The 26,080-nt window shown below is 48.8% G+C and overlaps 1 protein-coding gene across 1 annotated transcript in view; it reads right to left on the bottom strand.

The window, feature by feature from the left end:
- The window catches only part of Wge (winged eye), a 46,499-nt gene that overhangs the window by 10,735 nt on the left and 9,684 nt on the right, over positions 1-26,080 (bottom strand). The window contains exons 2-13 of the mRNA XM_070674309.1: positions 15,080-15,298; positions 13,158-13,280; positions 10,610-10,894; positions 9,198-9,590; positions 8,478-8,702; positions 6,860-7,027; positions 5,376-5,630; positions 4,081-4,191; positions 3,771-3,992; positions 3,400-3,566; positions 2,287-2,904; positions 194-2,187 (exon numbers count right to left, since the gene is read on the bottom strand). Coding sequence (XP_070530410.1) covers positions 194-2,187; positions 2,287-2,904; positions 3,400-3,566; positions 3,771-3,992; positions 4,081-4,191; positions 5,376-5,630; positions 6,860-7,027; positions 8,478-8,702; positions 9,198-9,590; positions 10,610-10,894; positions 13,158-13,280; positions 15,080-15,278 — 4,760 coding nt within the window. The 5' untranslated portion in view covers positions 15,279-15,298. The remainder of the gene's footprint in view (positions 1-193; positions 2,188-2,286; positions 2,905-3,399; positions 3,567-3,770; positions 3,993-4,080; positions 4,192-5,375; positions 5,631-6,859; positions 7,028-8,477; positions 8,703-9,197; positions 9,591-10,609; positions 10,895-13,157; positions 13,281-15,079; positions 15,299-26,080) is intronic.

Raw genomic sequence — 26,080 nt, 5'->3', positions numbered from 1 at the left:
AACAAAATTATTATGTAAATATCATTATGCTCCGATTAATTTTTAAAGATGAAGAAATTTAGCTGTATTATATGTATTAAAAAAAATTTTTTTTTAGTTTAAAGAATAATGCTTTTATGTTTCACGCCTCAAAATGTATTAAATGTATTACGAATGCATCATATAACTTCTAAACTTTTAAATTTTTACTTGCCTGGTGGAGGAATGACTCTTTTTCCTCGGTCTGCCGGGGATCTTCTTATCGTCCTTTTTCGGAATCAACTTAGAAAGCTCCTTCTGTTTTTCCCTGTATTGTCTCTGAATGTCGGCCATCCTAACTCTCATATCAAGTTCCGTGGCGTTCATGCTCGGCCAGTCGTCCTCGTTATCATGATTTCCTTTCTTGGCTATAAACTTTTTCACTTCCAACTTCATCCGAGCGTTTTTGTAGTCGTGAGGGTCTCTCTCGTCGACGGACGTTTTACGCTTATTGTTTCTCATCTCGCAGCTGGTTGACTGTTCGCACGAGGTCTTCAATTCAAATGTCTCGCTCTCCGAGTCCGACGGGTCCTCTTTCGTCATCTTATCGTACAACGTGTCGCTAGTTCGTGAATTATCAGGGACCTCGTCCAAAAGAGCTTGAAGATTTTTAACAGCTTTCGCGCCGGAATAATAATCTTCATCGGTTTTGTGGTGATAGTCTTTTGAATCAATGGCTTTTCCGTCTGTAATATTGCTAATCTCCTTATCAGATAAGCTATCAATATTCTCAGCGCTTTCTTTTGATTTTAGAGCATTTTCCTGCTGCTTTTCATTCACTTCCGGTTTCGATTCCTCAATATTTTTCTTACGATAATTTAAGGACGCGTTTTCGCTTTCTTCTTCGTGATCGTCGATCTTGAATCTTTTGGAGGGATGATTGTCGATCTCGGTGTACTTGATTTTATCCTCCTCTTTCTCGAGAGAACCGCTTCTTCCCAGATTGAGCAGCAATCTGCCGGCTTGCGAGATTTCTTCCGAACTCTCGAGATTTAATTTCCGCGGTACCTTATCGCCTACTTCCATAATTTGCTCAGCCAGGGCGCAGAGCAAGCCCAGAGGACTGCCGACGTTGTTATTGTTACTCTCACTCTGTGGACTTATTAACTTACTTTTAATGGGCGATTTTTCGGTGTCCGTATCCACCTGCGAGTGTTCCGGTTGCCCGACTCGTTGCTCCAACTGTTCGATGCTGTTCGACAGCAGCTCGAGACCACTCACGTCAATGGTAGGCTTTTGCTTCTGCTCTTTAGACTTCGTTTCTAAAGTCGTATCCTCGACCTGGTCGGATTTACGAATGACGTTAGGCTTTCCGAACGGCTGCACCTCGCACCGCCAGACAGTTTTCGGTTTGACGTAAGCGGTAATATCATGGAAGACATTCTTTTCGTTTTTCGCCAGCAGTTTCTTGTCCTCGAATGTCTTGATATTATTATTGTTGCTCCTGCTGTCGTTATTATTCTCGTTAATTAAACTCTCGCTGGACATATCGCTGGTCTGCAAGTGCCTGTCGTTTAAAGGTGAGTGGCGTCTCGATTGCTGTCTGACTGGTTGCTCCGACATCGTGCTTTGCGAGGAGGAGATCTCCGTGTCGGTCGTGCTACTCTCCAAAGAATTTTGACAAGATCTTAGAAGATGCAGCTTTTTCGGTAGCGTTTCGGAGAATCTCCGCGGTTTGACACTCTCCACGCTCGATCGCTCCGTGGATTCTTCGATTTTTTGAACGTTAGGTGTCGCGGCTTCTTGCAAAGCCGCTGCGTTCTTCTTCAACTTCTCCACCACGTTCTCGATGCCCGCGTGGTGAGTCTTCTCCACCGAGTGCCTCTTCGTCGCCTCTTGCAACTTTTCGCAGCTAGATCTGGACTTCTCGCTGGTGGACGTCGGCTCGCACTGAGAATCGTAGCACACCTCGTAGCATCCATCATCGGCTTCCTGCTTGATGGCCACTTGCGGCATTTCTTGATCGTCGCAATCGATGTTAGGCATGTCGAAAGATTTAACGGTGATTTGGGGTCGGTTCTTATCACAGCTTTCGCAGTTGACCTTCGATAATTCCGTCGAGTCGGGCGCGTTCAATTTTACTTCGTTAATCGCTGACGATTCTAATTTAGAGCACGCTTGACGATGAATTTCGACGTTTTCCGAAGCATCGATGATCTTCGGTTCGATCTAAAAGAAATATAACATTTTTAAGTATCACGTCAGATCAAGTCCGGGATATGACGAAAAGCAATGTTGGAAAAAAACGTTGTTATCGAAAATTGTTACCTCTTTCTCGCTGTTAGACTCCTGCCCCAGAGGCTTCTCCTCGATGTCCTCTCGATCGTGTTGATCCACGTCTTTCCTCATCGCGAAGAATTCCAAGTTCTCGTGGAAGCTATCACAGTTCTCTTCGGTGATCTCGATGATTCTCGCGCCGAACCTGCTCCTGCCGCAGACAGGCGTCTTGTCGTCCTTGCAGGTTTCCTCGTCCGCGCAATCGGCCTCGCCCGTTTTCGTCAGGCCCTTTCCGTCTTTCACCGAATACTTGGCGCAATTAGCCATGTTGATGATCGTGTTTTCCGCCTTGTCTACCTTGGTCATGATGCCGCACACGGTCGGGTTCACCGTTGTCGTGGTCGTCGTGATCCTGACGACGTTGCAAATTCTCTCCGTCGGCGCGATCTCGAAGTTTGCGGCTAGATTTGCCCCCGCGGGTTGAGACGCGACTTGGCAGGGACTCAGGCCCTGTTCTTGTTTCACGAAAGCTTCGTGCTTCTCCTCGGTGTCCTCGGGCGCGTCCGTCTGATTCGAGGCGTCTTGCACCCCGAACGACGACGGCTCGATCGCGTGTACTGTCGCTGGTATTTCCGGGGGTGGCGTCAGACACGAGACCGGCGATGTAGCCTTCGGAAAAATTTTTATTAAGACCAAAAGTACAAAGTATCTTGAAAATCTATCTCCAAAAATATTTCTCTTTATAAATATCATTATTATTACAAGATTACCGGTAACTTCTGTATCATTAAACTGCTTGAAAATCTCTTTTTACATGCACCTTTACTCGAAAGCTCTCTCTAACTTTTAAGACTCGTCGTTCTGCGCAGATATCGCCAGATTTGCTCTCGCGCGAGGAAAATTCAAAGAGAGAGACCTTCAGGCGGGAATGAAAGGGGGAGCGGGGACAAGCGAGCGCTGCGGTAATTACGTCAAACTCCCGGGCGCGGTCCAGCCATTCGCATAATGTGGAAACGTTGTGGCACATTGTATTAATCATGGGCAAGCCCGATTTGCATCGCTATCTGCATAGATATTGCCGGCCGGCTAGGCAGTCGCGCAATAATTCGCGCTGTGCGCTGCATACCGCGCTTGCAGCACCTGGTGAAAGGTGACGTTGCTTACCTGCGACCTGCAGTGCGTAGTAGTAGTAGGCTCGGCCTGGCTGATTTGTACCAGCGCCGGCGCTTGAGGATAATAATGCAGCGTGGTGACCAGAGCTGCGTCCGGTACCAAAGCACCCGTCACGGATGTCATGGTCTGTAGCGCGGTCTTCGACGATTCGGTGGACGCTGCGAATGATCGGAAACCTTTCTCAGATTTTGTCTCAATTGAGCAGCATACGAAATTTAAGATCGGTTAGGAGGATACAAGCGTCGCGATCCCGATTAATTCTTTCAAAAATATATACTACGAATTTTTATTTTATTTTATTTTATTTTTTTTATTCAGATATTTGTGGGTGTTTAATTTTTTTCTGATGCGGTCTTACGTACTGATTATGGTCGTTGGGCTGTTGCTGCACTCGGTCTCGATCTTAACTATCGGCAGCGCGCTTTGTTGTTTCCGCTTGTTCTCGGTCAGCACTAATCGCGCGCCGCCGATGTCACCTAGAAGTTGTATCGAGGGTGGCGGTGGCGGTAGCAAGAGCGGCGGTGGTGCGACGTTACTATTATGGTTCGAGTAGTTCGGCCACACCAAAGCTTGCTGCATTTGTTCTGTTGGAAAGAGCGCCAAGTTGATTTTTGTCACGCGCGTATTAATTATTATATTAAATTAAGGAAATGTTCCGCGTTTTCGCGTTACCTGCGGCGTGAATAAGGAGAATATGTCCGGTCGTTGGATCACGAACTAGCTGTAATCCACCTTGCAGCCCGGAGCCCATCTGCGGAAATCCGACCGGCTCCGTTGGCATCGCTGAAAAAGCCGATTGTTATTTTTATTTAAAATTATATGATATTACAGATTGATTATTCACAGCCCAATAATCTTTGTTGTAATAACAAAAGTATTTTTTCGGCCGCTTTTCTCGTCCAGAGATCTTCCGCGTCGCGATTTCCGGCAAGCCATAATCATCGCTATTGTCATTTAAACGCGTGTTACAAGAAGGCGACATCGCCGCTTCTTCGTCGTGAATTTTCGTCTCTGAGCACCCATTGAGCGACGAATTAAATTAAACCAAGTATGTGTGAATGATTTACACGGCGCGAAAATACGCGCGCGGAGCTGCAGACCGTGATGTAGTTCAGCGTTATTTGGATAAATGTCACTCGGTCAGCGAGGCTTGGGAGGTTAGCGCGAGGGGTGAATTCGATCCAAAATTGTATAGGGTCGCTCGTTAGTGGCCCGGTTAATCCCTCGCGCTGATAAACTTGGCGTACGCGAGCGCATCCGCACGTACGCACGCACACATCGCGATACGCTAATTAATTCGAATTTTTGTTCATTGATTACGACTCGTTTACATCGTCAAAAATGAAAATTATATTAATTTGCACCCGCGCGGGTAAATATGTTGCTTCTCGACGACGCGCGTCGCTCTTTCGTTAAATTTTCCTTCGGTAAATAATCAAACGCGCCGAGCACGTAACAAATACGATTTAATTAGCATTAGAGAAATTTTATTCGTAGACCGTTTCGTCCCGATCGATATATCGAGGAATATCCGATTCTCCCGCGATCTCACGTTTTTCACATAAAGTCTCTAATTCCTATTTCGCCATTCCCCCAATCGTCTCGATTTTCGACTGTGTCTCCGGTTAGATTTATAATCCACTCGACTGTGCGTCGCGGCGTCAATAATTCCTTAGGTATTATACTTTTTAATAACCTTTCAAACTATAACTCCCAGCGGCTCGAAAACACCGTTATCATTATTATTATTCACGTATGCGTCAAAGGGGGTGAAATTAATTGGTCCTGCGCCGTGGAGTCTGTTTGCTGCGTTTTAATCTGCCAGCGCGTAGCCGCTTGCCTCGAGAAATCGGATTTCGTGCGATCGTAGATTTCGTTCGTCCGCAGCGTTCGGTTTGACGAGGTCGGTGCGATTTCGCATATCGGCTCGTTGTTCTTATAACAATGCCGAGGCACGGATTACTCACCTGCGGCGGCCGTAGCCGGATACTGCCACAGGGTGGGCGGCCAGGCAGCGGCGGCCGCGTCGGCCGCGGCTGTCGGTCCGCCGCCGATGCTGCCCAGGGTGGAATTCAGGCTGGAATTCAAAGTGGAATTCAGGCTCAGCGAGGGCGCGAGAGCCCCGGAGGGAATGGCAGCGAGGTGGGCCGCACGATCCTCCCCTCCAGGCCCTCCGCAGTGCAGCAGGGTAGTGCCGCCTACCGCCATGGCCGTGCTGGAACCTACAAACGGACCCAAGTTCGTTCATATCGGGCATACAAAGGTCGGTTGGAACCGAGGGGAGCTAGCCCTCGACGGTAGGAAACGGAATTTCTAAACGGAAACCGTCCCCGCTCGCCCGATCGACATAAAAGCTAGCAATTAGAGAGATTAAATATAGGCAGGTCATGTAAAACATAAAAATCTGATAAGGCATCGGTTGGACGAATATCTGCAGACGGTTCGCAGTGTTGCACAATATTTTAATCCGTAATAAAATTATTAAAAAATAAATTAAAAATTGAAGAGTAATAGACGAGATCTTTTAAAAGATCGAGACGTCGGAAGAAGAAAAAATTAATTTGTATACCGATAACTCTATCGCGTTAATAAGAGAAGCCACCGATCAAAAGTCCGTACTTTTTCCTCGAGAATCTTCGTGAAACTCTGCAATCTCCTCCATCAACGTCGCAGGCGTCATTTTCGAGGAAGCATCGTCATGAAAATAATAGCCGTCGGCGGCGATAATAGCGGTGATATTTTTTCGCAATAAATTACGCCGAAGATGCGAAACAATGCGGCAGAAAACCGTTCGACATTGACATCGACGACGACAAGCTTTCGAGCAGGAAGGTTGAGTTGGAAAATAATCACGCGAGCGACGTTAAAGATATTTCAAGTGCGACGAATGAATTTTCGAATATACGCCGATAAATCTAATTGTAAGCGAATTCTCTCTAATACTCGTTTTAGATTTGTAACTTTCGATATTGCGAGGAAATTTGCTGTTTAGTTGGACACCGTGTATATCGCACGCAACTGGGAAGCACGTCCATTCGAAAGAAATATCTTCTAACAAAAAGTTTGCAAGACCATACAGGTTCGTCGTAATTTAAAGCCAATACTTCGTTAGGTAGTAGACTCCTTCAGATGTTCGATATCACGTTCGGCGCAAAGTGCGATTATTGGATCTCGTATAATAAATAATTACGCGGCGCAATTACTGGGATTACTGAGAGAGTTCGCAGCTTTGCGAAGAGATTGAAATGTTTCGTCCGTTCGCGTCTTTTTTTTTTTTTCCTTTTTTTTCTCGTTTCTTTCTCCGCGATCTTACGTGTTTCCAAGCACGACGTGTTGCGTTCACGTTATTAAACGTCGATTTCATATCGCGGATGAGAACGTTCCGGCGTTAGACGCTCGCGTGATTTCATTCATCGGGGAATGGAGTCTCGTAAACGCGAGGGAAACTCACCCAGGCTGTCCGGTTGAAAATGATGGTAGCTGGTCGCGTGATGCGACGTGTGATGACTTAGGGACACATTGCGCATAGACGTCGAAGTCTCCTGATGCTGCAATCGCTGCCTCGCCACAGCAATGCCGACCGGTATGCCACCGGCACCCGTGTTCGAGACGGCTATCCCTGAAACGGTTAAGGAAATCACGCGTGAAACGCGACGAGAGACACCGCCGCGATCGATTCGATCAGCTCAGATCTGAAATTAGGTAACGCGTCGTGAACAGACATTTTAGAGGAACAATGAGATTTCTGAAAAGGCAGTTCTATCGAAATTTGCTCATTATTAAATATTGGTAGACTCGTTTTTTGTTTCTTTTCCTTTTTTAATTCACTTTTATGCGTTTTGAATATGACATGTGTCGCGCTTGTTTCAATTAGATTGTGGACTTAAAATTTACAGTTCGGATAAATTGTAGATACCATATCGCAGATAAGAAAACGCAATTTTCGAAATCGTAATGTCTGCGAACTTCGGTGTCTGGTTTTCATACTTTACGAAACCGTGACATCTGCGAACTTCGGTGTCTGGTTTCATACTCGAAACGTATTTGTTCTTATCATCCCCTGGATCTCCCTTTCGGATTATCGACTCTCCCGTCGCGTCCTGGGAACGTCTCGCGGCGGGTTACAACTTCACGTGGCATTCGTGCGTTTCGCATTATTCTCTTCTGGGTGTTATGCTCGTCGAGCTCAAGCCGATGTATTTTCACGGGAATACGGTAATTCACTCGAAAGTGCATTCATTTAAATCACCATCTCGGACCCCCTTTCCCTTCTCTCGCCGACCTCGGTTCTTTCTTCCGTTTCTCTCTCTCTCTTTCTCTTCCTCGCTCTCTCCGCACCTTCGACGACACGCGTTACGCTCGCATGACGTAACACGTGTGGGCATCACGCACGAGCGTGTGGTGTATCAGGGAGTGCGGATGTGTCAGGATCGCAGAGAGGGTCGAGACTCTTTCGAACCACGCCTTGTGTTTGCGTCGCCATGCGTGCCACGCACCTCCTACTTTAACGAGATTGTCTGCTCGCCACTCTCTCATTTTCTCTCGCTCTCTTTCTCATTTTCTCGCTCTTTCACACTCACTCACTCTCTCTCTCTCTCTCCCCTTTATTTTTTTTTTCTCCCTCCGTCTCCCTTTCGCGCCTTCGTCTCGCTCGCGAACCAACCGGTCGGTCTTTCGTCTCGCGCGATCCCGCATCGTTCTTTCCTCTCCCCCCTCGCGCCTCCTGCTCCCCGCGCTCTTGCGTTCCCATATCGCGCGATTATGCGGTTTCTTCCCGGCTCCCGTACTCGCGTCTATCGAGAAAGGCGTCGCGCCGCCTTCGTATCAGCGCGACGACGATTCTTCTCTCGGCCGGTATTATCTGTTATCAGACAATTCCTCGTTAAAAGGTCCGAATGTCTTCATCTCGAGGGCCTTATTTGTGTTCTAAACGCTTCCGTATCGCGCCTACGTGCCGACGACTCGCCGGTGACGTAATTTAATCGGACAATTTAAATGCAATTACGACAGAACGGATCGGACGCGTGTTTTCTCGAACACGACGAGGTTTTCGTCGGGGATCGACTTACCGTTCTCGGACTTGGGCGGAACGGGTTCGATCTTGACGGAGGTGGTGGTCGCGTGGAGGGACGTGGACACTTCCGCGACTTGACAGGGCACCGAAGCCATGGGTTCCCTTTTCACGGTCAAGCTGGCACTACCGCTGCCGGCGTTGCTATCCTGCCCGCTCCAGGACGAAACCACAGGTAGCGTCCTGCTGCATCCCACGTCCGAGTGCACCACCTTTGTCTTCCCTGCAATCAATCAATTTCCAGTACGTCGTTAGCGAAAGGCACCCGGCCTCGTTGATCGGCAATCCGTCGTCACGCGTGCGGCAATAACTTTGAGAGCCAGCCATTGGTTTCTAGCTCGTCGAAAATTTCTAATTTTAAAGTTCCACGACTGTTAAAAAAGAATTTTTTTAAATGAAATCTCGGAAAACTTGGAAGAAACCGCGAGAAACTAAAGCAGCCTCGACGACCCGTAAAACGAAACACTAAAAGGCCTCAACTTGTCTCACGTCAGTCAGAAATTCTCGAGTACAAAAGTAGGAAAAGTCCTAAGCGGTCGGAAGAGCATTATCCCGAACGGAGCCAATTACGCCCGAATACCTGGGTATCGCCCGAGTGGCGAGCAGGTATCCGGCCAGATTATTCTGTCCAGTCCAAAGTATCGGCCCTAATCTGAGAGCGTGACGCGTCCACTCGCATGCGACTCTATCGTAGGAAAAGTCCAAGCGGACGTCGTACCGTTCCCGTTCCTGCAGAGGCACGACGTCCTGGTCGATTTGTTCTCCAGCTTCACTGGTTGGCCTTGACTCGAGAGGAAAGCCTCCCGCTTCTTCACACCGGTGGTCTGCACGATCTGGCCGCCGGTCTGGCCGCCGATGCCGCCGTGCACCATCATGCTGCTGCTCGTGCTGCTGGTGTTGGTCAGGCAGGATGAACCGTTCACGGTGACGGTACATCCTGTCGCAGCCGCGGTCGCGCCTATTGGCGGCTGGTACTCCTGCAGAAGGACGCCCGTCGTGGGCGCGATGCCGCTGGTCGAGTTGGGCGACGAGAAACTGTTGATGGTCAACGTCGGCGCGGCGCCGGTTACCAGCGACAGCTGGGGCGAGAACGCGTTCTGATGGAGCCCACCTTTCCCGAGAAACACAGAAAATTACATTAACGCACTCCGCCGAATAAATTGCGCGTTCGAACGCGTCAATATCTGGGTGTCTTTTATAATTAGTCTCGCATCGACATAGAAAGACCTTTAGTGACGAATCGAACCGACCCGCGCTATTTTCGCGGCGATTGATATCGCGCCAATAATAATTTGAAATTGAAATGACTTCCGTAAAAATGATGCCGGAACGCAGCGGCGCGAACGTGTAATCGGAGAGTATAGGGAAAACTCGCTCGTAGGTTTTTCCAATTTTTTTTTTTTTTTTTTTTGTCCGAGCTTTTCCCGTTGCCTCTTGCGCGCGGGAAGTGTTACAAGTGTTCATTCGCTACGTAGGCAAAATTGCAATTCGCGTAACGAGTTACATGAGCTCGCTTGTCGAGTGCGAAAGAAATTAAAGGCGGGTCTGATTCCAATTTAGCTCTCTGCGCGCCTCTCCGCTCGTCGAATTCGGTTTATTAAATCCGTCAAACTGGCGTTTCTCCAAAATCGGGAAGATTCAGCCCCGATTTTGCCCGCGCTTGACTCCACAATGTGAATTTACTTCTTTGTTTACCGCGAAGGCGAGTTACGCCGACGACTTTGAATCGGTAAAACTGAGTTATCCGAGTGTTATTATAATAATACCAACGACTGATTATCGAAATAGAAATGAGGGCTTTAATATTACTCGGCCCATCACCTCCGTGACTTTTTATCGATTGCTAGTTCTAAACATTCAAGATTTAGATACGACACGAGCTAGCAATTAGTGACCACTCCCTCATACAGATTTAAGACTGTTTCCTTCAACTTCCTGATAAACTCATTTATTACGCAAACACGTATTTTATCTTCGTGCATTAAATAATAAATAAGTAAAAAAATAATTGTTTTTACATAAAATTATTTTTTTTAATTAAAAGAAAAATGAATGGACAAGTACCCCAGAAAATAAGTAAACAACCTTTCCTTTAGAGATAAGTATAGTAACTTTTTCGGACGTTCTCACCATGATGAAGGTGGTGGATCCCTGTGAGGTTGAGGGTGTGCTGCGTATGTTGCGTATGCTGCGCATGATGCAGGCTGCCTGCGACGTTAACGCCGACACCCTGCAGGCTGAGGGCCTGCTGGCCCGTCGCAGCCGCGGGTGCTAGGCTCGCGAAGTTTTTCGCCAGCAGCTCCAGCTGCGTCACGGGCACGGGGCTGTAGGGCGATCCAGGCGGGGGCGTGGGAGCGCCCCAGGTGTAGCCACCCACCCCGACGCCGACCGCCGCGGAAAACACGCTCTCTGAAACTGTAGAATCCGCCGCCGATTAATCGACCCGACCGGCCAAACGTAAGTTCCGCGCGAGCGTAACGCGCACAGTTTGTTAACCTTCGAACCGTCTAACTTTTTTTTACGCGCGATAACTCGACGCCGCACAATACGCCGCCTTCCTTCCCTTCCCGCACGGAAGACATGAGGCTTTCCGCGTCTACCCATCCTTTTAATTTTTTTTTTTTTTTTTTTTCCGATTATTTTAATTATTACTGCCTGCATTCGTTTTATCTCAACTATTTTTCGAATCTTCTTGCGGCAGTATAAAAATAATTATATCCGGCGTTAATTAGCCCGTTTCTATAAATAAAGTTTCACGTTTATTCGTCCCTTTAATTTTTCAATTTATTTAATTATTACTCCCTGCATCCGTTTTATCCCAACTATTTCCATTTTCAAAATTGATATTTCGTATCTCCTTGCGACAATATTAAAAAAAAAACTACGTCCGACGTTAGCCCGTTCCTATATGAGATTTCACGTTCGATCATCTTTTAATTTTATATATTAACACATGTACGTTTCCGTGGGCGACCACGCGGAGAAACGCAATTTTAAAAATAAATTTTTTTTTTTAATAAATAAAATACATGTTTCAATTTGAGAGTAATGTGAACGCCAACCGCCGATTGGCGTAGGCAAAGCGAGCTTGGCGAGAGTTGAAATTTAATTTTTGTTTTATTTCCCGTTAATTAAATAAAAAAACGAACCTCTTTCCCGCTCGCAGCATTTTATTCCGACGATTACGTCAATTTGTAATACGTAATCAAGTGGCTCTTGTAGATCTGCATTCGCAGATTTTCGCGATTCACATACCGGATACTGTACTTTTTATTATTGATAAAACGGCCGAGTAGTCCCCATATTTCGCCGGTAATTAAAATTCCATATTTCGCCGATAATTAACTGATTGGGTATTTCATCGATAATTAGTTAACCGTGCAGTTTTTCCAAGAGAGACTCGCGCACAATGGCGTGGAACGATTAATATTTTCGGGATCCGGTGCAAGGAAAACGCGCGACTCTCGGGAGGAAGCGCGTCTATCAACGCGCACGGCAGCGCGATATATCCTCGGCGGCGCGCTGCGCCATCGCTAGGACTATTGATTTTATCTAAATGCGGATACGTATCTACCTATGCGATTTAATGTGCGTGAAAAATATCCCGCCGATGCAATGTCTACGCCAACGCACGAAATCGGCTGCCATTAACGAGCACACAATTTTTCCTTCTTCTTTCTTCTTTTTTTTCTGTTTTCCTTTTCTTTCAAATTCCAAAAAACTTGCATTTGCACTCGGCAGATTTTTTTTTTTTTTTTATTAACATTAAGTTAAATCCGTTTGTACTTACTTGTCCGTTCTGTACCAGCGTTAAGACATGAAAGGTAACATACGAAATTAAAAATTGTGAGGAACGAAGGTTTCTTCGGTGAGAAATCGACGCAGGATTTGATTCGGAAGCTCGGCGTTGGGCTTTTTGCGCCGCTTTTTTCGGCGGGATCCGCGAGAAACGTCTCGTCTTTTCACGGGTTTCGCGAGTCCCTTGTGCGACCCACAATGGAGCAATTATGCAATTAAAGCGATGGACTCGGTTGAGAAGCCGGCGTTGGAGAAAAACGTGCGCGCCGCGAATAGAATTCTCGCACGCGGCCGCGTGTCCAAGCGTCGTGTAGGCCTCGTCTTAGTTCTTAAAAAGCTCATTGTTCGAGGTGTAACCCAAAACGCGGCTCCGTGAAACGGATTCAAGAAAGAAGAAGGGAAAAAAAAAATCGAAGAAGAGAACGTAGGAACGCGTTGATCCTCGTTTTCGGCGTCTTGTCGAAAATGGAATCGCGTCAGAGAGATTTCAATTACGAATGAAATGATTGTTCCACTCGCGATCGGAAACATTGCGGAAACGACAAAGTTTAGGAACAATTCCGATCAATTTGTTCGATTATCGAGCGTCTCTCAGTTCCTTTTTTGATCCGCCATCGAAATTTATTCACGCAATTTATGAAAATCCACGGATAACATTATAAAAAGCATTATTAAAGAGAAATTAACTCGAAATTAATAAAGTTAAATCCCTAGTAATCCTTTTTAAATTTCTGAATTTAATTTTATGAAAGACGCGATACATTATTCAGCTGTTAAAGAAGAGATTGCGGGACCGTTCTTTTTGCAAAGCGACGACACGCTGCGGTGAAAGGTATCTCTGAAGAAAGCGAAGGCGTAAGAAAGGAAATGGAAAACTTACCCTTGTGCGTCGCGTGATAAGCCCGTGTTGGCATCGGTTGCTCGGGGGTGGCGGGGGTGGCGGCGACGTAACTGCCCCCGCCACCCCCTGGGAATAACGAGTACAGTCCGTAGCGATTTGCACCTGTAACATCATCGTCGAGATATCAGGCGGTTAATAATTAATGAGAAACTTAAGACTTAACGACGGTGTAACGGGCTAACGTTTGTGCGATTATTATATTTTAACTGAAGACGAGACGGGGCTGTACAATTACGGAAAAAGAATACGATAAACCGGCCCGTGCAAAGATAGACGTGACATTGACATCCGTACTTATCTCGGCATCGTGAAAAATGAGAGAAAGCAGATCATTCTGTTCTTGAATTCCGCGGACGCGCGAGTACTATGAAGTAACGAACGCGAAAGAATTTAATTTTTCTCAGGTTTTATCTGAATTTCTTTTTCTTTCTCTTTTTTATTTTTTAATATTTAATTTTTTTTTTTGTTTTGTTTCGTCACTCCGTCTGTGCAAGGTAAAAATATATTTTGCGCTCGTTTATCCTTCGCGACAAAAGTTTAATCGCCTTGTTACGCGTGGATTAAACGATAAATGCGGTTGTAATAATATTTTGCGCATCTGTTATCATGTTGGATCTAAAAGTCAGATTTTCTCTAACGTCCTCAGCTTCCGTATGGCATTTCAAACATCGCACATGTAAATCATTATAGAATTATTAAACTCAACGGCGGTATTTGCATTTCGCGTCGCACCTCGTCCGCAATGTCTCGAAAGAGATTTTGCGTAATATAAACTGCTCGTATTTATAACTAATTTTGTTAAAACATAATTAATTGCAATATATTATCCAATTTTTCTGCGGACAGACGGTTGTCGGTGATCGTTGAAGCAAATATATTATAGCGACAAACCCTTGCGAAACATAATCTATTAAGTTCAACCGTAAATAAACGTGAAATAAACTTGATTGAAAGGGAAAAAAGCAAATACTCGTTCCACCTTCGAATTGACAAAATTCCATAAGGGTCGCGTCTCGACGTCGCTAAAATTATTGCGCGAGATGGAAAACGAGAGACTCCGCGCCGAAACTTGGAACTGAAACCGGCGACATTTAGCTCCTCTGTTTAACGCTCACGCAACTAAGCCGTTTCGACGCACGAGAAGCCGCCGTGCATGCAGCCCGAATTCAAGATATCGGATTGATAAAGCGTGATAAACGTATTACACGTCAAGCGTGAACGACCTCTGATCAATAGTGAATATTACGTAACGTGTATCGGATCGCAAACATACCTTTCGCCGGTGAGACGACTTTTTCACTTCCACAAATTTACTCAAACTTTGTATCTCATTTTTTTTTATTGAAGAATATAATTAAAAAAATTAATTACCCTCGCATTCTCACGAGTGTTTGAATTTGTCAAATTTTTTGCGACTCAAAGAAGCGCTCGGATCGAAATCGGAGAAGTCGAGTTGACATCGAGACGATAAAGCTGCTTATCACCACGTCTTGAAGTGAAACGATTTCGCGATCGTCTCGAGGTGTGTTTCGGCGAAAAAAAAAAAAAAGAATAAAGAAATTGCTCTCGAGCGGTGCCGCGTAAAAATTTAATGTAACTGCAATTTGGTCAAAACGTCAGATTGTTAGACAAAAAAAAATTTTCACCAAGAATTGCTATGGTGCCACAGTACTTTAGCAGCTTTAAGGAATCGACCTTCAAAAAATTATAGGATTAAACAGAACGGCTGTGCCATAAGGTTTAAATTAATCCGAAGATAGTCCACATACTGTGACACGGTAGTACTTGTTGGTAATTAAATGTATATGTCTTCTCAGTCTTTACGGAGCAAAGAGTCCGCGGATCGCCGCAGCGCCTCTCGAGACAATGACGGCGATTGATACGTGTAATGTAATGCGAACCTTGATTGTGAGCGGGCGTAGGCGTAGCGGCCAGAGGTGGTATGCCCTGGGACTGCTGATTGGGAATCTGATTAGGCTGCGCAGGTGCTAAAGACCATAGGTTTGTCGCAGCGGGGCCGGTTGTCTGCTGAGCCCGTGCCACCGTGTCTCCCACAGGACGATCCCCGGTCCCACTTTGGGCCACGGGAGGGACCAACATCGAACCACCCCCTCCCGAGGCTGCAATCAGAGTATCGGAAAAAAAGAAATGCGACATTAATCTCATTGTCACTTACGGACAGATGCACGGGCGATCTCAGTTTCAGCCGCGCTGAAAGTTGAAGCAAAGCTCGAGCTTTCCTCGAACTTTCGGCCGCTGTTGTTCGACGCGCGACAATTTTCTGTACAATAATTCTCGGTGTTCCGTCAATTAAAAAGATTTCAGAACACACGAAAAGGAAGACTGATGACTTGTGAGATCTTATAATTAATAATAAAAAAAAAATAAGATAAGGCTTAAGATTAAAATTGATCGAAGCATCTATTCTTAATGTTACGAACTTATGTTATTCTTCGAGTGGGTTCGCAATAGATATATAAATCCCAGTTTGAATTTCTCTTTAAATCTACGTATCGACAGCGCAAAAATGTGTGAACGAGACATTATCACTTATTATTACGTTCGGAGATTGCCATTGGGTCAAAAACGTCGATGTCGCTGTAAGTCGGGGCATCGATATTCCATTATTAATGTCTCGGCGTCATTAGCGTCTCGAGTGGAGAACGGCCTTTTGAGGGAAAGGAAAATCGACGAGCTTAAAAAGAACAAGGGAGAGACAAAGAGCGCGGAGACGAGAAAAGAGACGCGGTAAAGAGATCGACCGACCGACCGACCGATCGAGCGAGTGAGAAAAAGGCGGTAAATCGCCAAGTTGACGAAACCGAAAGGGAGAAAACGAAGGGCTAAATCGAAATGAAGAGTGGCTTCGATAAACCGAATAGAAGGAACACGAAAAGCGCGCGAGGACAGAGAGGGCGGGAGAGGAGGGCTCTATTTCGTGGCGGCGGGTGGATTAGATCGGAAGGAACAGTAGAAGGGCGTGAAGTACGAAAGGGTAGCAACAGGTCGGCAAGCATAATGTAGTCTCTTAGATATACAGGGTGACGCGCCTAAGGGTGTGCGCGCGGCAATCGTCGTAAGTCGATATATCCGGCAACCGGCTCCAGTCTTTTTTCTCTCGATCTAACATCGCGATTTTTCAGCAGCTAATTCATCGGCGACAGTACCTCGTCCGTCACCATCGTCGGACTACGGTCGCGTAAATTTTAGAATCGGCCCACTTTTCCCAGCGGCCGCCAACGAGCCGCGGCAATGGGATCGAGTTCATTAAAACATGAATAACGAAAAAAGGCATTAGCTTTGTGCTCGAAGTGTGCCGGGAGTGCGAGCCGACGGTTTTCAAGAACTCAGCGGAAAGGAAGTAAGAGCGAGATCGCGTCGCGGGCTCGTTAAGAACGAGATATTTATTTCGGTTAATTAATTCGCATTCAAGAAGGGGTTTTTTTTTTTTTAATTTTTTTTAACGGACAAGAATCGCGCGTTAATAAAAAGTACAAAAGAACGAAGGTATTTTCGTGCACAACCGGATTTATTTGCGCCAGCGAAGTAAAAGTCTCGCCTCCCGGTTCGGTCAGGATTAATTTCCGGTTACGCCCATTGCGTCACGCGTTGGTGTGCGTGCGCGTCGCTTCCATAAGGAAAATATCAGCGCGGTATTGCGGCCGAGTGGCAAGTAACAAAGTTAATCGCGATCCTTGACGCGCCCTCGCGTGCGCTCGGTCATGCGTGCACGCGCGCTTACGCATACGCGCTTACGCGCGTTCGCCCTCGTTACCGCGCCGCACGCGTGCAGGAACGATCAGCCGCCAATAACCTGTCAATCTGCAGGTATACGCCGCGTTGGAGGAGCACACGTGGCGAGAGTCTCGCGCGAATCGCTACGACCGGCCCGCGTTTCTCTTTCTCCAAGTCTCTCGCCCTCGCGATAAGAGCACAGTTAAGAATTTCGAGTCGGAGGTTTCGGATTACGGTCGGATAGGATGAAACAAAGCCTCAAACGATTCCAGATTATAGAAACTGTTTTCCTGCGCGCAGACTGCGCCAGACTTCTCATTCTGTATTTACACGACGAGAGTCGGGTTTTTCTTGAAAACGTGCGGGGAGCTCAGGTTCTCGAATTCCGAGCGATTAAAGCCGAAGGATCGAGACTCGAGGCGCGTTACGCGAACGACTCGGGTTACGCATATTCGTGGGAAACGGCGGACAAATAAACGAGACGAGTTCGGGGGAGCCCTTTGACGGGGCGTTCTCCGACGCCGGGCACCTCGGGTCTCTTTTCTATCGCGCGGCTGACCGGCGCGAAAATCCGGCCGCGTGTTTCGCAAACACCCCGTACGTACGTGTCGGCGCGCGATAAATAAATGGCGGTGACGAAAAAGTCGGCGCGCGAAGCACGGACGGGAACAAACGGTGCTCCGGAGGAGGCGAGGTCCCGACAGCGGCCTAATTTTTCATTTCCATCGCTGCTGCCGCCGCCGGCGCGCCGGCCGGGGGCCGCGGAAGGGGAACGGGGAGGCCGAGAGGGCGGTGGGCGAGGGAGAAGGGAGAACAGGTTTCCAGGTCGATAGGGTACCCCTACGCGGGGCCCTACGAGTATCTACCTGACGACGCGAGCCCTCCGCGGAGGGAAAAATGGTGAACAGGTGCTCGTAAAAATCTGACACCTTCGACTTTTCTCGCTGCCCCCCCTTGTTTTATTCCCCGCTCTGGCGAGGGGCGAGTTACGGGATCGAGACTATCGCGGGCTTCGTCCAGGCAGAGTCCGATTACGCCGCGATCGACGGTCATCTCGCTTTTTAACTTCCGCCCCGCGTGGACTCGGGGACATCGCTATCTACGCCGCGGGCAGAAAAACTTAATTCCATTATCACTAATTGACGGCCGACGCCGACGGTGAGGCTGCGGTGAGATGGAAAACTGCGGGAAGAATAAGATTATCCGTCAGGGTTCTTAATTTTTTATTTTTCTTTCTATTTTGAGAAGTGGTAAACAGATTTGCGACCTCCTCTTCCCCTCCGTGGCGAGAGCTCGCGATTAAAACGTCGAGAGAGAACTGCGTACGTCCTGATCGAAGAAACGCACATTCGCCCGTCCCTCCCGAGAGCTTTATCTCTCCCCGATTATTACTTATCGGTTACGTCGGGTCTCTCTCGTAACCGCGTTATCAGCGACTGCACTCCGGAATGATCGATAAACGATCAGCGGCAATGGCCAACGCCTGGCTCCGATATCCGTCGGCCCGTCAAATTTTACCCCGTGACAACGCGGATGAGGGTTAAGGAGTCTTCGCTCTCTGTTTTTCTCTCTCGCTTCCTCTCTCTCCTTCTCATGTGTGCGCGAGTCAGGGGTCGTGCACACTCCGCTTCGCCGTCGGTGGGTCGATATATGCAGCCTAGGCGACGGGGAAGAGGGTGGCTGGGATTCCCGTGCGCACCACCCTTCGCCTTCCCCCCCGCGCGACGTGACGGGGGCGACCGAACCGAGCCGGCTGTCATTTCCACACAACCCCGCGCTATTTCGAGGGCCGAAATTTCCGATCTCCAGCTATGCGCCGCGCGGAAGGCGCCGTTTTCCTTTCGCGACACGGCCGACAAAGTGATCTTAATAACTTTTCGAAAAGCAAAAAGGGAACCCAGGGTATTTGGTGGACCTTCCTAGATCCGGAAAGCGGAATAGCCTGCGAATTGAATAACACGCGAGAGGATCGATCTGCGACAGAATGAATTTTTCTCGTTCGCGCCGGCGGCTCTAGGAAATTATTCCAGCGCGATTAGAAGAGCGCGTTCGAGGCGCTCGTCATGGCCGTGAGCCAAGGTCCGAGGGGCCGAATCCCGAAGGCCTTCTTTAAGTCTCCTTCAAGAGGAGGCTCGGCTCGAGAGGACAGGTTCTCCATCCTCGTTCGTTCTCGTCGGGTTTCACCTACACGTTCCCTCGTCGGTCCCTCTGGCCGACCCACGGATCTCGCGTTCGCTGATAGTGCTCGCTCCCTGCCGGAACACCTGGCCGAATCCGACTAAAATCTCCCGTGGCGTTGAGGAATTTTTCAGCGCATTTTCCGAGCGCGTATCGCTTCATCGTGAGATAACGAGCCTCGTTGCGGACTTGGAATTATCTCTTCGAAAACCTTAACTTCTCCTAAGAAGATTCACGGACGGGCTGCAGATTATTACTAATTCATGGGGTGCGAGTCGGAAAATCCATCTGGCCGTAAACAAAATGAGAACCCCGAATCTGGGATGCGGGAGAGGATGGAGAGGAAAAAAAAAGAGAAGAGAAAGAGACGCCGATCTTGGAGAGAAGGACAGAAGACGCATCGTCGAAGAAAGACAGGAAGCTAAGGAAAGAGAAACGTGATAGCGGAGCGGCAAGGGACCGAGGAGGAGGAGAATAACCGAAGGACGAAGAGACGAAGGAGGAAGAGGCGAGAGCCGGCGAAGGAGAACGGAAGGGGAGAGCGAAAGGCGAAAAGAGAAGAAACAGACTTGAGCTTAGAAGATAGGCAGACAGAGATAGAGGGAGGAACTCTCTTCGAGCGAGAGGACCAAAGCGGCGGGCAGAGGAGAGGAGATCGAGAGATCAACGCGGGGAACACGCGGGCAGAAGTAAGAAGAGGACAGGTATCCGAGGGTTTTAAGCTAGCCACGGCATTCCAGGACCCGTCCGTCCGTTCCTTCATCCCTTTCTCAGAATCAGGGTCAGCGCTGGCGAGAGAGCGTCATGAGTAATGCATTCTGTGCCGCATTCGAGCCGCCGGATTATACCCGCCGCGTCGCGTTTGTCATTGTGCGCAAAGACACTCGAGGTGTCTTCATTGAGCGCACGCGACAGGAATCGCCTGCATTTACAGGGCCCGAGGTCCACGCGACTCCGACTTCGGGTTCGCACGTCGTTACCTACTCTAGACTCTTCCGCGCCGGTCGAACAGGCGGCTTTTCGATAACGAGATCGCCCGTTAAACGCTTTCGCCACAGAGTGGCTTAGATTTCCTTGGAAACGTGCGGCGAGGGACTTTTCTTTGTTAAAGGATATTAAATATTTCTCTTTATATCTTTTTCCTGCGCTGTATTGTTGGCGACGGAAATAAAGCGGAAACTATCGTTGGGAGGATGCCGTAACTCTTGAGACGCGCCAACGTCGTCGATAACGCGGGCAATCAAGCTGTCAATGTAGGGCGAAATTGCGTCGTCCAAGGGCCGTTTGCGCACGCGAGAAAGGAAAACTGTACTCCACCGGTGGTGGGCTGCACGAACAATTTGCATTCGAAGGGACGAAAGAGCCGCCTCGGTATTTCGCACGCTTTTCCGTTTATTCTCTCGAGCTCGCAGGGGATCGAGGATCGAGAATCTATCCATGCGATTTTTCCAGGTAAAACTTTTCTTTCGAGCTAGAGGAAGTGGGATGTTCGAACTACTATCGATCGCAAGGATTAAATACTTATTTGCAAAAGTACAATAAAGTTTTGCAACTCCTTGATTTTTTTTTAATTTTATTTTTTATTATAATTTTTTTTTTTTTTTCTTTTTTTGCAAAATTTTTAGATTAATATTACGTCTCTCTCGCTTCATAATAATTTCGATAGGAATCTCGCGTTCGAGACGAATATCGGTGCAACCAGCGTAATACCTACATTTCTTCCCGGCGTTGTTATCTGCGGCGGTCCGCGATCGCCGTGCATACGGGCACGTAAAAGCTTTGTGTTTTCGGGGCTATGGCAAACAAAGTGTGCCCGAAGAGGACTACAGGGCTTCCCGGGGTAGGTCGCTAGGCAACTGGCGCCCCACTATTGCCCGCGGTGCGATGCCGCGTTCACGGGGTGTACCCGAATTAAATGACTCTGCACCACGCGGCGTCGGCGTTTCCTCCCTTCCTCCCCTTCAACCATTCTTTCAAACCGCGCCGGAGATCCGCGTCCGCTGAACGCGTAATCGTGGGCGGGCAAGCCATGGAATCTCAGCTTCTCCTCCACCTCGCCCGTATCGCGAAACGAAGAGAAAAGGAGACAGGAGCGACGTTAAGAGAGACGGGAGAGACGACGTTGATACCGCGAGCTAAGTCAGCGAATACTGCGGAACAAGGGATCGTTACCGTGTGCGTCTTCCGTCTATTCTGATTAATTTCGCGTAAAGTAATCGTAAATAAGCCGATGGACCGCGCACGTTTTTCTGCGTCTCGTGACAAAAGCCCGTTCCTTTCAATGCCTTGAATTATTTTCGGCCGCCTGCCGAAACGCGTCCGTGCCAACTTAATTTCGTGATTCGGCTCGCGATAGAGCCGGCTCCAGCGCGTTGGGTTAAGACCAATCGAACAAGTCGGTCTATGTTTCACGGCGGGCCGACACGTAGCCTTGGCACCGGGCACGCAGGAAAGATCGCGGTGTCAAGTTTCGACGGGGTTCTGCCAGTACAATCGCACGTTAATGGTTAATTCTGGCGTACCCCCATAAAGCCCCCGCGGGCCCTTAGGCGCGCCTTTAAACCCATCGAGCCCCGCGCGCCGGGGAAATTAAAGTCCCTCGGCCGCACTCTTTCTCTCCTCTCGCTCCTGTCCGCTACAACTGGCCGCCGTTCGTAAATTGAAGTAAACTAGACCCAACTTAAGTCGAGCGCCAGAACCGTGTCCGGAGCCACGGCCGCGACGCGTATGACAAACAAACGCGACTTCACGTTTCTAACGCGCGGCCAAGACCGACGCTTTCGGGATTCTAACGACGACGGGAGGTCCTCCTCTTCCCTTTCGCTACCTGCGTACTGGGTACCCCGAAAGTCCCTCTGCAACCGCGAGCCGGAATGCCGAGCCGCGTCTCGTTAGAAACGGGCAGCGTTTGAGGTCTCTCGACGTCCAATTTGTGTTTGCACGCCGTTAAATCTCCAATTAACAGCCGGAGCAGCGGCGTTCGCTTGAATTTAAATGAGAGGCGAGATCGAGTCGTCTCGCATACGGTTGTCCCGAGTCCCGGGCGCTATTCACGCCTCGCGCGTCGTCAGGAATCGGCTTCGAGTCGCGCGAGCGACTCGAAAATTTGGTCTCGAGGACATCGCCGGTTCTCTCGGACTCTCGCAGTCGCGGTTAAACGTCGAGCGTGACGGCGGGAACGGGGCCGGGAAGGAAAGAAGGAAGAAGCGTCGAAAAACCGATCGATCGGTCGGTCACGATTTCACGGATCACCCCGTATATGCGCGGTTAGAGAGATGGGTGGAACTCTCGTATCTGCGCGCCCGCGCGTTCAGATATATAGGAAGTGGACGGGAGAGAGAAGAGGAAAGAGAACGCGAGAGAGAAAGAGAGAGAAGAAGATAAAGAGGCCCCTCTCTTTCTCTTTTTCTTTCTCTTTTCCTTCTCTCTCCCTCGCTCGCATAAAGAGGATATACTCTCGGCTCGGTGGCGAGCAAGGCCGACAGGCCTGTAGTAGCGCTCTATCGGCTTTAACAACGAGTTTCAGAGCGCTTTCTGCCTCCCCCGACCTCCGTTCACCACCGCCGGGCCTCTCGGTCTCCCCCGCCGTCCTCTCGCCCCTCGGGGCCCCCTTCACTCGCTCTCGCTCTCGCTCTCGCCGCCTCCTTTTCTTGCTCGGGGTCTTTCTGAATTTTTCAGCCTCCTCTCTCCGTGCCCCTTCTTGCAAACGAGACCCGGCTTCTTCTTCCACTCGACGCGAAGCCGCGCTTCTTTTCCTCTCTGGCTCTCTCTCGCTCTCTCCTTCTCTCTCGCCTCGCTCATTCCTCGCTTTTTTCTTCTCTTCTTCTTTTTTTTTTTTTTTCTCGTTCCCCTCCCTCTTTCCCCGCGTCTCTCCCGCGAACAAGTGCCGATTTATTATTTGTCGTTGCCGTGTAGCGCGATACGTTTCGCTCTCGCTCGTTCGCGAGTTTCCTCGACGTGATCCCGGTGATTATCGGCGAAACGCGAACGATCAGGGGAGAAAAAGGGCCCGCGAGTACGCGAGGGGCACGCGCGGCGGAAATTATCCGTGGGAAGCTGCGAGCCGGAAGATCGTACCTTCTCGTGGGCCGCCGCCAAATTTCCGTCTCGACTATTTGCGTCGTCTCTTCTCATTTTCTCGACGGAATTCAACTGCGGGTGAAAATTGGGTTACTCGCGTAAACGGGGAGGGGGAGGGGGGAGACGTTTTTAGCCGTGACGGACAGCGTTGAAAAGAGACAAGCGCCGGCCTCCTCCGGAGTGTCTCCGTCTTTTTGCCCGGGCACTGTCGTGTGAGTCCAACCCAGCCTCCCCCATGCGACTCTCCCATATGTCTCGCTCATGTGGAGGCCTCGGAGGCCGTTTAGCACGCGGCCGAAATTAAAAAAAAAAAAAAAACAGACCTCGGTCGCCGGCCGGCGAGCCGGCTCGCTAAGTTTTCCCTGGCGAATCTCGGGTTCTCTCGGCGAAAAGTCGTCGTTCCCGCTTTTTTCTTCTTCTTTTTTTTTTTTTTTTTTTTTGCCAGCGTGATTCGAAAACGCCGTTTCGCCGTCGACGCGGGAAGTTACGGCGCGGCGGGATGTCGTCGGGAACAGTGTCGCTCGGCCGACACGAAAAACGGAAAAGCGCCTTTAGCGTCGACTCGAAAAGCGCATCCGACCGCGGGCATTACCGCCCTATCTGCCCTTGCTTGCCACGGGGTGATTAGGCCTTATCAGATTGACGTAGTTGCGAGCGGCGTTCGTTACTCACAGGTGCGCGTGGGGAAGCGCGATGTTAAATATTTCGATACGTCATCTTTTCCTTATTTTATGCCAATCGAAACTCGGCGCCAAGATTAAAAAAGAAAAAAAAAAAATAAAACCACACAAAAGATAAAGTTTCATTCTTTAAAAGTATTATCTTGATTTATTTTTAGCCTCTTACGGAGAATAATGTCGTTTTCTTATCAATCCCGGCACGGGGTTCAAATTCCTAAAACGTTATCGGGCGAAATCGATACCCCGGTATTAATAATTCGCTCGAAAAGATATTCGCCCGGCCCGCTCGGCGAGATAATAGTATCGGAAAGAGGATGTCCCGACTAGAGGCGTCCTCGGAATAAAAGCGAGCGAACGGGGTTAAAACGATCCGCGATCGCGGGAACGGTCGCAGGGGGAAAAAAGATGGCGCCAACGAGATACACGCGTTTCGCACGCCACGCCGCCGATGCGAGATAAGGCGCACAACTAGGTTACTCCACGCAGTTGCGCCATTCCGCTTAATTGCCCGACTTGGAGCAAGGTAGAGCTCTCCTGGCGGCGGCCGATTAAAAAAAGAAAAAAGAAAAAAAAAAGGAGGAAATACATAAGCATAATTAACAAAAACGGCGCGCCGGACGGCGATAAACGATGAATAGAACGCCGCGGGCGTGTCTCGGGAGAGATTCTCTTCCTGCTGCCGATACGGGCGTTTATTAGGTCGGAATGCCGAGCCTGCTCTGCGTTCTTCTTCGAGAAAACCGAAGCGGCGTAGCCTGAGTGGCGTCAAAATCGTTAAAGTGTGGGAACAGGAATAGACGCGGTCAAAGCGAAACGGCATTTCCTTCCTCGGCAAATTCACTATTTGTTTACACGTCTCGTTTGTTAACACAGTTGCGAAACGGGAGAGAGAGAAAAAAGTGCTTTTTATTTTACGAATCTTTCTTTTTTTTTTTGCATCTTTCTTTCTTTCGGCGCATGTGGCAAGTCGACGGTGATAAAAATTACCGCCGTAAGATCAGAAGCCCTTGATGTACCATGTATTATAAACGCGATTCAATCTTGTGTATTAGTCCCCGGAGAATTTTTCCAGTTTTTCGCGTTCCCCAAAGGAAGCTTCTCCAACTTTTTGATACTCGTAAGATTTCGTAAATCGTCGGAATTAGAAAAAAAAAAAAATTACAGTTTCTCTGGGAGAACCCTCGGTATACGTCGCAACGATTACAGGCCCCTGCTTCGCGAGTTCTGCCCCTCCGACTAGAGCCTGGCCCCGCTCTTTACAGCCCGCGTGCCCCTTTTTCCCCCTTTCTATTTCTCTCTCTTTCTCTCTTCTTCTTCTTCTTCTTCTTCTCTCTCTCTCTCTCTCTATCGCACGTAGCAAAGCGCTCGGGCGATATCACGCTGCGATATCTACTTTTGTTGCATGCCTGCGCTATCTCCATCCTGCCCCTTTCCTTCTTCCCGCATCCCCCCCCGCCTTGTCTATCTCTCTCACACTCTTTCTTTCTTTCTCATTTTTTCTGTCCTTTACTCTCTCTCTCTCCAAGTCCTTTCTTTCATATTCTCCCGCTCCGTTACACGCAAGTCGATTGTTGTTGGCACTTTCCGTCCCCTTTCAAGCCGATACAGCGAATTTTTAGGCGCGATCGCCTAGCTGACCGGGGGCACTTGTTATTTCGGACAGAGCGAATATACGGGAGGGAAATTAATCCCGGCGGGTGTCGCGCGGTTTTGTCTCGCTGGCGTGTGCGAAATAAGATTACACAGCTGACCACGCACATTCGCTTCATCGTGTCGTTATGTGCGGACGCCAGGTGGAATGCATCGGGGCGCCCGAATGTGGAACGGAACTAAGGAGACGAAGAACGGATACCTTTCGCGCGCGATTTATCGGGGAATTAGAGAGCCCCATGTCGAGCATGAAAAATGCAAATGGGTGCCGGATCAATCCGCGCGGTTTATTTCACCTGGACCTCGTCTACGGAGACGCGGCCTCAAAGTTGAATCGATCGCCGCGGAATTCTTCCGCAAGTTCGCTACGCCGGAAAGCTCGTAATAACAGAGATCGCGGCAATCACTGTCATTTCTAGCTGGAAACACTCCCGCGCAGCCGGCAAAACTGTTGTTAAGCACGTCGCGGATCGACACCGGCTGATAAGAGAGTTCGAACCAACTTTTGTTCCCGCTGAACAGCTCGCCGGTTTTTCCAAGGAGCGTTTTGCTAACTCGCGCCTAGATCCGAAGAGACTC

This window comes from Cardiocondyla obscurior, linkage group LG02, assembly GCF_019399895.1.
Source record: "Cardiocondyla obscurior isolate alpha-2009 linkage group LG02, Cobs3.1, whole genome shotgun sequence".
NCBI lineage: Eukaryota > Metazoa > Arthropoda > Insecta > Hymenoptera > Formicidae > Cardiocondyla > Cardiocondyla obscurior.
This window is presented reverse-complemented; position numbering and strand designations above follow the sequence as displayed.